Source organism: Nicotiana sylvestris, chromosome 7, assembly GCF_000393655.2.
Source record: "Nicotiana sylvestris chromosome 7, ASM39365v2, whole genome shotgun sequence".
NCBI lineage: Eukaryota > Viridiplantae > Streptophyta > Magnoliopsida > Solanales > Solanaceae > Nicotiana > Nicotiana sylvestris.
The window spans coordinates 3,457,835-3,468,717 of NC_091063.1; the positions used below are offsets into that span (position 1 = coordinate 3,457,835).

Below are 10,883 nucleotides of genomic sequence, written 5' to 3' on the forward strand. Positions count from 1 at the left end.
ATGCATTTTGGTAGTGTCCCACTCCGGGGCAAGTCCCGAAGCGAGTCCTAGAATAGCCTTTTAAAGCACTGATTGGGAATATCCTTTAGAGTTTATATCTCAATATTTAGAGAATTTGGTGAAGATTCGAGGTGATTTTGGTTAGAATTTCAGATTGAAACTCGAAAAGAAGATCTAAACAAATTGTATATATTTTGTATGTAGGGTGTAAAAGCGATCCGATATAAAAAAATATATACAACTAACATAATTGTATACAATATAAATTATACTCAATGTGAATTGTAGTTTTTGACCGGATTTTGTATACAAAATTTATATTTAAGTTATAGATAAATTATAAATTTTTACCGAATTTCATATATAGTTTGTAAAAAAACTTTAATTACTTTCTATACATAGAAAAACTTAGATAAATAGGGTAAACAAGTTTAAAATTTTGTATATATAAAAAAAAATCCCATTTTCAATTATATACTCTTAATTTGCAAGGGTCCTGTTACCCCTCCCCCCGGACTATTTTAAAATAGAGAGAATTTACCCATGGATGATGAGATAACACCGAGAGTTCAAATTTTGCAAAGTAAGACTTTGGAAACTAGCGAGGTTAGACAATCATAATATTTGTGTCTATAAAAACTTGTCATCAATAATAAAATAAAATTAAATATTTTTAAATTTAGAAAGTTTGTCATTCTTTTAAAACAATACAACAATAACCATGTATGTCTTAGTCCCAACAATGTCGGGTCAGTGATATGAGGTGTTAGGAGTCTCGAAGGATTACTCTGCCGGTACAAAAGCTACTGTTGGTGGAATAAAGTGGTCCAAAGTAAAGTGGAAGCGAAGATGGAGGCATACCTCACGTTAGTAGAGAGAACATGCGAGGAAGAGAGGAGAGCGAACAGAGAGAGGTATAAGGTAGCTAGGAAGGAAGCGAAGCTGGCGGTCACGGAGGCTAAGACTGCGGCTTTTTGTCGTTTGTACAAGGAGCTAGGGGCCAAAGGTGGGGAAAAGAAAGTATTTCGGCTGGACAAGGAAAGAGAGAGGAAGGCTCGGGATCTGGACCAAGTGAGGTACATCAAAGATGAGGACAGTAGAGTATTGATAGGAAAAGCCCAGATTAAGCGGAGATGGCAGGCTTACTTTCATAAACTTCTGAATGAAGAAGGGGATCGGGATATTGTGTTAGGCGAGTTGGGGCATTCTGAGAATCACCATGACTTTGGGTACTATATATGCAACAAGGTTGAGGAGGTCGTGGAGGCTATGCGTAAGATGAGCAGGGGCAGAGCTACCAGGTCTCACGAGATTCTGGTAGAATTTTGGAAGCGTATGGGTAGAGCAAATTTGGAGTGGCTGATTGGGTTATTTAATGTTATTTTTAGGACGAAGAGGATGATGGATGAGTGAAGGTGGAGTACTATAGTTCCATTGTATAAGAACAAAGGGGATATTTAGAGTTTTAACAATTATAGGGGTATCAAATTACTGAGTTATACCATGAAAGTTTGGGAGAGGGTGGTAGAAGCGAGAGTGAGGTGGATAGTGTCTATATCTGACAACTAGTTCGATTTCATGTTGGGTCGTTCTACTACGGAAGCTATCCACCTTATTAGGAGATTGGTGGAACAGTACAGGGATAAGAAGAAGGATCTACACATGGTGTTTATTGATCTGGAGAAAACATATGACAAGGTTCCTAGAGAGGTTCTTTGGAGACGACTAGAGACTAAATGTGTGTGGGCTGCTTATATTAGGGTGATTATGGACATGTATGATGGAGCTAAGACTCGATTTAGGATAATGGGAGGCAACTCTGAGCATTTTTCGATTGTTATGGGGTGATATAAGCACTAACACAACATATTCAAGGGAAGGTGATATGGTATATGTTATTCGCTGACGACATAGTTATGATAGATGAGACGTGAAGTGGCGTTAATGAGAGGCTGCATGTTTGCAGACATGCCCTTGAGTCTAAGGGTTTCAAGTTGAGCAGGACTTAGACGGAATATCTCAAGTGTAAGTTCAGTGCCAAACCGAAGGAAGCAGGCATGGACGTCAGGCTTGGGTCGCAGGTTAATCCCAAGAGAGGTCGCTTCAAATCCCTTGTGTCGACTATCCAGGGGGATATGAAGATCGACGAAGATGTCACACACCGTACATGAGTGAGTTAGATGAAATAGATGTTGGCATATGGAGCCTTGTGTGACAAGAAAGTGCCATCACTACTCAAAGGTAAGTTTTATAGAGTGGTGGTTAGACCAGATATGTTGTATGGGGCTGAGTATTGGCCAGTTAACAACTCACATATCCAGAAGATAAAAGTAGCAAAAATGAGAATGTTGAGGTGGATGTGAGGGTACACTAGGATGGATAAGATTAGAAATGGATATATTCAGAGAAGGTGGGCGTGACTCCCATGGATGACAAGATGTGGGAAATGAATCATGTACAGAGGAGAAGCCTAGATGCCCCAGTAAGGAGGTGCAAGCAGTTTGCGTTGGTGCGTATGAGGAGAGATAGAGGACGGCCTAAAAAGTATTGGGGAGAGGTGATCAGGCGGGATATGGTAAGGCTTCAGATCTCCGAGGACATGGCCCTCGATAGAAAGTTGTAGAGGTCGAGCATTAAGGTTGTATGTTAGGAGGTAGTTGAGCATATTTCTTACTCGTACCAGTATGAAGCTAGTCTGATAGGATTTTGTTTTCGATTGCTAGTTGTCAATGTTGTGTTCACACTACTCTTCCATTTGCATAGTGTCGGACCTTATTTACTGGTTATTATTTGCTTTCCATCTATTTACTCTATACCATCATTTGCTCTGTTATAATCAATGAGCGAGGTAGTAGTAGTGGGTCTGGACCCGAAGGCCTTTTTTTAAGAGGTGATTTCGAGAATCAACCAAGGGAAAAATTCGTAGCCCAGGTGACTCACAACCATCTTTAGAATTGTAATCCTCCCACAACATATAAGCTACTAATACGTTTTTCCCCAAAGCAAGTTCGTCACCGACCGTAGCAGCACCATCCGCTAAAATTTGTCCCTTTTTAATGCATTTACCCCGAGGAACCTGGAGGTTTTGATGCATACAAGTATTTTTATTGGAACGTTGATATATAACTAATATATCTTTCTTTTTGAAAATTCAAAATTGGAGTAATTGAGGTTACACAAAATCTCCACTAGAAAAGGAAAAAGTGGAATCTGAAAAAATATTCTCTAAGGATAATGTAATTGAGTGAAATTCATTTTGTATCGTACAAGAAAGGAATTCCATTTGTGTATGTGCTCCCGATAAAAAGAAATAAGGTACTCTATTCCATTACATACAGGGCGGCAGAATAGAAGTTTCACTACTAGCTTTTAGTCTTAAGCAGGCAGCGGCGGTCAAGAATGAATGTTATACTAAACTATCCGTTATTTCATTAGGACAACACTTGCTTAGTCTTTTTCTAGATTGATTGCGAAGCATGGTTTGGAAAGGTCATTCTTGTGTTGTTATTATTTCTATGGTTTTTGTTGATGGTCCTGATTTATTGTCTCTTTTCGTCTTCTTGAGCCGAGGGTTTATCGGAAACAACCTCAGGATAGAGGTAAGGTCTGCGTACACACTACTCTCCCCGAACTCCACCTGTGGGACTTTACTGGATCGTCGTCGTCGTCGTTGTTGTATTTGTCAAAAATGGACTAAGAATAAATATTGTCGTATTACTCTCGGTTAAGTAGCCAAATACAGATTCTTCTACTGTTCATCATCCAAAGATATTTTATAGGGCAGTTAAGATTGTACCCAAGGGCGTAAGCAAGATTTTTCATAAGTGGTGTCAAACAGGAAGTGCCCAAATGAACGAGTCACTATAATAACATTATTAGGGTTCTAAATCAACTCGAGTTATTGTGAATTTTTTATTTTTATTTTTGGACAATAAAAATTACTTAGCACTTATGTGACCAAAAAAATCTTTGAACCTTTACATCTTCCACTTTTTAATACGAATGAGGATTTACTTTTTAACAAAAGTGGCTTAAGACCTCCAAAACTAATACGTGTGCAATCAAGTTTCGAACCCTCGAACCTTGGTATACTACAAATTTGACCGCTCGACCAGCAAACCATACGGTACCTGCTGTCTTGCAATGTCACTTACTTTACATATATCTGTATATTCTATATGGAAATAGTATATATAATTAGTAAAGATTTTCGACGAAGTGGTATCGAGTGACACCGCTTCGCCTAACGTAAATCCGCCCCTGATTGTACCAAACAGAACAGTTATTTCCATATATATGATGTGTTATGTAAATAATTGTGATATTATTCATTCCTTAAGTAGATATAACAAACAAAAGTTTAAACTCTATACCTTTTCCATCTACTACTATTGTGATCAAGAACCACTATTATTCTAAAATCAGTTTATTTTGAGAATTGCTTTTTTCAAAAGTACTTTTGGTGATAAACCGTTTGTGTTTGACTACTTAATTTAGAAAACAATTTTGAACAATAATTAGTGTTTGACCAAATATTTAAAAACTTCTTATAGGTGTATTTTTCTTTAAAAAGTGTGTTTTTGGAGAAAGCAATTTTTTTGTATTTCTCAAAACTGTTTCTGCCCCTCCTCGAAAATATTTTTTTTTCTTTCTAAAAAACTTGACCAAATATTTCAATCTTCGGAAAAAATCACTTTTGCAAAACCTAACGTGCTTTGGTCTTATCTGACTAACTATTATTACACACACAGCCGACAAGAAATTCTTTTTTAAAGAAAAAACCAAACAAAAAAACTAAAACAGTGGGTGGCCTTTGAGAATAATCTTGTGGACGAGAAGGTGAAATTTTGATCTCACATCCATCGCATAGGGAAGTAAAGATATTTTGTGAACATAAAATTCAAAAATATCAGAAATTTGACGATTGAAAATTTCGCCCTCCCCTGATTTGTCAATCGTGTACTGCTACTCCTCTGTTCCAAATTAATTATCATGTTTAAGAGTCAATTTGATTGATCTTTGAAGTTAAAGTAGATTACATCAACTCAATTTTTAAGCTACAATTTAGATATTCAAAAAATTATATAAAAAGTACTATATATTGTAATTTTCCTCCTATCAATATGATAAAAGTATATTTTAAAACGTTGATAAATATCATAGAATTTGACTTTCAAGAAGCGAAATGTGATATTTAATTTGGGACGAAGGAAATACTAATATTCCTCGTTTTCCTAAAATATATCTCCTACTCAATTCGATCCACAATAAGTGATTTTTTTTCCCTTTTCTGGTTGTCTAAAATATTTAATTTTTTCAAATTTCAAGACTGAATTAATTATTTTTTCCTACATTGCCTTTTGAATAAATAGTGTTGGAGTAGTGTTATGAGTGTTTACGTGAAGAGATAGTAAAAGTTAATATGATCAATTTAATTGTTAGTTAATATTAAAAGGTAAATTTTTTAATTTATGTAAAAATAACTAAAAAATCACGTATTGTGGACGGGAGGGCATGTATATATATATATACATATATATGTTCCTAGCTAGCTTCACAACCACCAACTTATTATTGTTCTCTTTCTTCCTCTTTACTTCTCCTTTTCCCCGGCCTTCTCTTATAGTCTAATTAATAGAAATGGCTAAACTTTATTCCCTAGGTTACTTAATTATTTTCGTCACCATTAGCCCTTTAGTGTCCATCATAGGTAAACCTTCAATTCCATATGAAGTTCTTTTCCACCTTGATATTGCAACAAGACTTAGTGTAAATATTTCAGATGCCACTATAGCAACTTCCACTGATTTTGGAAAACTTGTTCAAAAGATCCCAGCTGCAGTTCTTTACCCTTCCTCCATACATGACATTATTAAGCTCATTAACTACTCCAATAATGGCGCCATTTCTGTCCCTTTTGGTGTCGCGGCGAGAGGACATGGCCATTCAGTGAGGGGACAAGCCATGTCGCCAAATGGGGTTGTGGTGGTCATGAGTTCTTTGAAGAATAATAACAATGGAAAAATTAGGGTTTTTTGGGAGAGTTTTTTAGGGTTTTATTATGCAGATGTGGGAGGTGAGCAGCTTTGGATTGATGTTTTGCATGCCACTTTAGAGCATGGACTTGCACCTGTCTCTTGGACAGATTATTTGTATCTCTCTGTTGGAGGAACTCTCTCTAATGCTGGAATTAGTGGCCAAACTTTCAAATATGGTCCTCAGATTAGCAATGTTCTTGAAATGGATGTTATCACAGGTAAATATAGATAGAGGCAGTAATTAAGATAATTAAATTGTTAAGGGCTCTTGATAGGAATTAGGTGTGGAGGTCGAGCATTAGGGTTGTAGGTTAGGAGGGAGTCGAGCGTTTTCCTACGTTGTGCTGGGGGCGAGGTTAGGCTGCTAATGTTTTGCCTTGGGTCGTTAGTGGTTCATGTAGTTTCCACACTGTTTATGTAGTTTCCACACTATTTTCTATGGCATTATTATTAGTTATTGTTATTGATTTTCCATCTGTTTTCCTTTATTACGATGCTGATATTATTTTTCTGGCTTCTGTTGCTGTCACCGACCAATTGTCTATTATTTCTTTTCTTCTTCTTGAGCCGAGAGTCTTTCGGAAACAGCCTCTCTATTCCTCTGAAGTAAGGGTAAGGACTTCGTACCCTCTACCTCCCCAGACCGCACTTATAAAATTTTACTTTAGGTTGTTGTTGTTATTGTTGGTTTCCAAGTATGAGAGTCAAAACACCTAGTAATTATTTGTGTGAATTTAGGAATTGATTCTTCAAGTTTTTTATTTACATATTTATAACTTATGTGAAAAGTATCATTCTCTTCTATATTTCCTTTTACTTGTTCAGTATATAATATAATGCAATACCCTTAAGAAAAATATTAACAAGTATTTATTTCAGTAAATTACCCTTATTAATGGTAATTATACTATTCTTTGAAAATCTAAATTTGACTACTAGTACTCCAATAAGTCTTGAAAATAGTTACTAAATGATAATGATATATAAATTTGGAAAAATAATTAATTTTCTCTTGATTTTCTGCAATGCACAAGTAAATCGAAAAATCTATTTTTAGTATAAGTTAAAATAATTAATAATTTAAAGAAAAAAATATTTGATTTCCCAAATAGTAATATTGTGACATAACTTGTATCAATATTCTTTTCTTTTAAAATTATCTATTTCCTTTTACATTATATGTTTTGGGTAATTTCCACTTTCATATTTAGGGCGTATCGTATATATATTCAAAATGCAGTTATCAGTTTTTATTTTTTTCCTTGTAAAAGATGTGTGTAGCATCCATTGATCAGATGTGACGCTTCAGAGAAATCCCAGTTCTTTTCTCCCCGGAAGATCTTGTAGGTAGAAAAAATAATGTACTACCGTATTATAATGTTATGTTGTTATGTGAGTTTAGGTTATATATATAAGGGAAGTATATATAAAGAATTTTTTGCACTATTAGGTCAGCCAAATAATATTTTTAGGTTGTCTTGACGGTGTAAAAATTATTTACACAACAATAACAACCCAACAAAATTCCATAAGTGGGGTTTGACGAAGGTAGAGCGTACGCAGACCTTACCCCTACCCCGAGGAGATAAAGAGACAGCTTTCGATATACCTTGGCTCAAGAAGACGAAACAAACAATATATAATTAGTATCATCAGACATAAATCATAGAGGTATATTACTTAAACATGCATCATGTTCAATATCTTGTTTCTTGTTTTATTTCAGGTAAAGGGCAACTTGTCACTTGTTCCAAGCAGACAAATTCGGAGCTGTTTTTTGCAGTTTTAGGGGGTCTAGGCCAGTTTGGAATCATAACCAGAGCAAGAATTGTCGTGGAGAAAGCACCGACAAGAGTACTCTTCTTCAAACATTTTCATGTCCTTTTTCTTCTTGTTTTTTTTTTGGGAGAATTTCTAATTTTTATTTAATGTCTTGCAGGTGAAATGGGTTAGAGTGTTCTATAGTGATTTTTCAAAATTCACAAAAGACCAAGAAAAACTGATCTCCATTAATAATGGCATGGACTATGTGGAAGGCTCTCTAATGATGAATCAAAGTCCTCCAAATAATTGGAGATCTTCCTTTTTCTCAACTTCCAACCAATCTAAAATAATTTCCTTGATATCCAAATATGGAATTATCTACTGTTTGGAAATGGTCAAGTACTATGATGATCAGTGTGCTAATACTGTTGATAAGGTACCATTTATTATTCCACTAGGTTGTGTAACTTCATAAAGAAATTTAAAAGGGAAAATTTGAAAATTGCTAATATGATAAATGAATTTTGTTGTGTTTTGTTAGAGCTATCAACGGGCCAGCCCAGCTCAAGTCCCGTGAGCTTTTAAATTTGGTGAGCTAGGATGGTTCGGCCAACCATCTGAATGGGCCTTAAATAGACAACCCAACCCGGCCCTAAGAGGACCGTTGATTCAATTTTTCTTTAAAAAAAAACTTTAAATATTTCTTCTAGGTTTAACATTATTTGTTGATTTCATCATTATATTCCATAAAAAATTTAAAATTCATGAAATTTGCTAGTGTTGTCAATTTTTTTTGGCTATTAAAAATTAATATTTTTCTATACAGAAAAACAGTTTTGTTATTAATAATATATTTAAATAGATCATTGGCCACTTAAAGTAATATTTTTTTTTTGAATTTTTTTTATTGTTGACCGCTTAAACTTTCCTATTTTGTTATTAATTAAGTAAAAGAAAATAGTTTGGGGAATGGGACTTATAGTGAATAGTTTTTTTTAGTTTTTACTTTTTAAAATATTAAATATTTAAATTTAAATTTAATTAATTTTTGACCCACAAGCCGGCCCAGACCCAAACCTTCGGTCAAGCTTCAAGGGCTAGCGGGCTGACCTGGGCCGGGCTTATAAACTTCGATTTTAAATGGGCTAAAAAAGTCTCAACCTAATCCTATCAAGTAGCGAGTTGGGTTGGACTGACCTCAGGGATCAAACCCATTTTGACGGCAGTTTTGCATTTTAACCTAGGCTAAGAACCTCATCGTATATTCGATCCTGCATCTTTATTTATTGTAAGGTGAAATTATTGTATTGTACTCTGTATAGTACTAAATCTAATTAGACACAACGGGGGAAGATTACACTATGCTCTTGTCACAATACATAGCGTTTAGTACACCCTTTACCCCATTTTATGTGATAGTAATAATTTATTTATTTGTCTATTTTGCGAAAATATGGCACATTTTATATTTGAACCCTTAATTTTAAACTTCATACATTTATATAAAAGGTCTTGTTAGAAGTTTTTATAATACTACACAAATTTCTAAATATATTTTTATAGCCACAAAAATGGTGTGGCATATGGCCATAGCTATCGTGGTGAGGGTGTTTAGTTAATTGATTAACCCTTTTCAAAAAAATTTACTGTGCAAAAAGTTTATATATATATATATATATATAAAAACTGTTCAATCTCCATGACATAGGCATAATTTGGAACGGGGAGAGTGCTTAAAAATCATGATAGATTTTATTTTACAAAGTAAAAATGTACATGCACTAAAATTAGTCTTGTTGAGAAATCATATACTATTAGCTCTCTCTATAACAACATCCCTATATAACAACACTTCACTATAAAAGTCAAGCTTTTCCAAAACCAAATTTTATGTTATGTTATAATATATGTTCTCTAAAACAGCACTTCGCTATAACATCCAAAAATATTCATAACAAACGAGTATGTTATAGAGAGATTTGACTGTATTTGATGTTTTTATTCAGGAATTGCAGAAGATGATGAGAGGTTTGAACTTTCTGTCTGGACACATATTCAAGAAAGATACAACATTTGTACATTTTCTGAATAGAGTAAGAAGTGGTGAGCTAAGGCTGCAATCAAAGGGAATGTGGGATGTTCCTCACCCTTGGCTCAATCTCTTTGTACCAAAATCCAGTATTATGGACTTTAATGTTGGTGTCTTCTTGGACATTATTCTCAGACAAAACAAGACCACAGGACCTATTCTTGTGTACCCAACAACCAGAAAAAAGTACTCACCTCTGATACTTTAATTTCTTTTCAATTTCTCCTCACTACATATAACATTTTGATTTAGATATTTGCTGGTTGAAACTGATCATTAGTACTTTATGTAAATATTCAGATGGGATGATCGGATGTCTGTTGTGATACCAGAAGAGGACACATTCTACTGCGTAGGGCTATTGCATTCTAGTGGATTCAATGACTGGGAAGTTTTGGATGGACAAAATGAAGAAATCATAAACTACTGTGAAAAAGCTGGTCTCAACATCAAGCAGTATCTTCCACATTACAAATCCAAGGAAGCTTGGATGAACCATTTTGGCAAAAAATGGAAAATATTTCAACAAAGGAAAAGTCAGTTTGATCCAAAGATGATTCTGTCACCAGGACAAAAGATTTTCATTTAGCTCATTTTAGTGAGGGCAAGATGATAATAATAGTATAGGGATGGGGGATAATTAATGCCTGCATAGGATATATATTGAGTATAGTTTACCGGTTCGGTCGAATCCACTGGTTTTTGTTCAAATCTTGTATGTCTTAAAAAAATCAATGAATATATACAAATTATTAATTTAGAATCCAGTAAATTAAAATGATTAGAATTTTAAACTCATAAGCTTCAAATACTGACTAAGCCTATGTACAGGGACATCAAGTTCTTCATCTTTTATATTAAACAACTTTTTATGTCACCCAAAAATAGAAATTAAGTCCATTATATGACAATACGGTCTCTGTCGCTTCATTACACAAACATCTTGCCAGATTCATTTTTAACTTTTCCTAGCCGATATATATAACTTATTT

General features: G+C 34.5%; 2 protein-coding genes across 2 annotated transcripts; both read left to right on the plus strand.

Moving 5' to 3' along the window:
* Window positions 1–849: 849 nt before the first annotated feature.
* On the plus strand, window positions 850–1,413 carry LOC138872685 (uncharacterized). Its single transcript, XM_070151095.1, has one exon. The coding sequence runs from the start codon at window positions 850–852 to the stop codon at window positions 1,411–1,413; it is 564 nt and encodes a 187-aa protein (XP_070007196.1).
* Window positions 1,414–5,598: 4,185 nt separating this feature from the next.
* Window positions 5,599–10,618, plus strand: LOC104245285 (cytokinin dehydrogenase 3-like). The gene is made up of 5 exons (XM_009800875.2): window positions 5,599–6,256; window positions 7,765–7,892; window positions 7,978–8,238; window positions 9,809–10,077; window positions 10,192–10,618. Exons 1-5 carry the CDS (start codon window positions 5,641–5,643, stop codon window positions 10,478–10,480), a joined length of 1,563 nt encoding a protein of 520 aa, XP_009799177.1. The 5' UTR covers window positions 5,599–5,640; the 3' UTR covers window positions 10,481–10,618.
* Window positions 10,619–10,883: the final 265 nt, after the last annotated feature.

What these genes read in the sequence shown, in the direction of transcription:
- LOC138872685 (XM_070151095.1), top strand. Translation starts at nt 850, where the DNA reads ATGGAGGCATACCTCACGTTAGTAGAGAGAACATGCGAGGAAGAGAGG.
- LOC104245285 (XM_009800875.2), top strand. Translation starts at nt 5,641, where the DNA reads ATGGCTAAACTTTATTCCCTAGGTTACTTAATTATTTTCGTCACCATT. An exon ending in TGGAGAAAGCACCGACAAGA is followed by an intron (nt 7,893 to 7,977) that starts GTACTCTTCTTC and finishes AATGTCTTGCAG; the next exon opens with GTGAAATGGGTTAGAGTGTT. An exon ending in GTGCTAATACTGTTGATAAG is followed by an intron (nt 8,239 to 9,808) that starts GTACCATTTATT and finishes GTTTTTATTCAG; the next exon opens with GAATTGCAGAAGATGATGAG.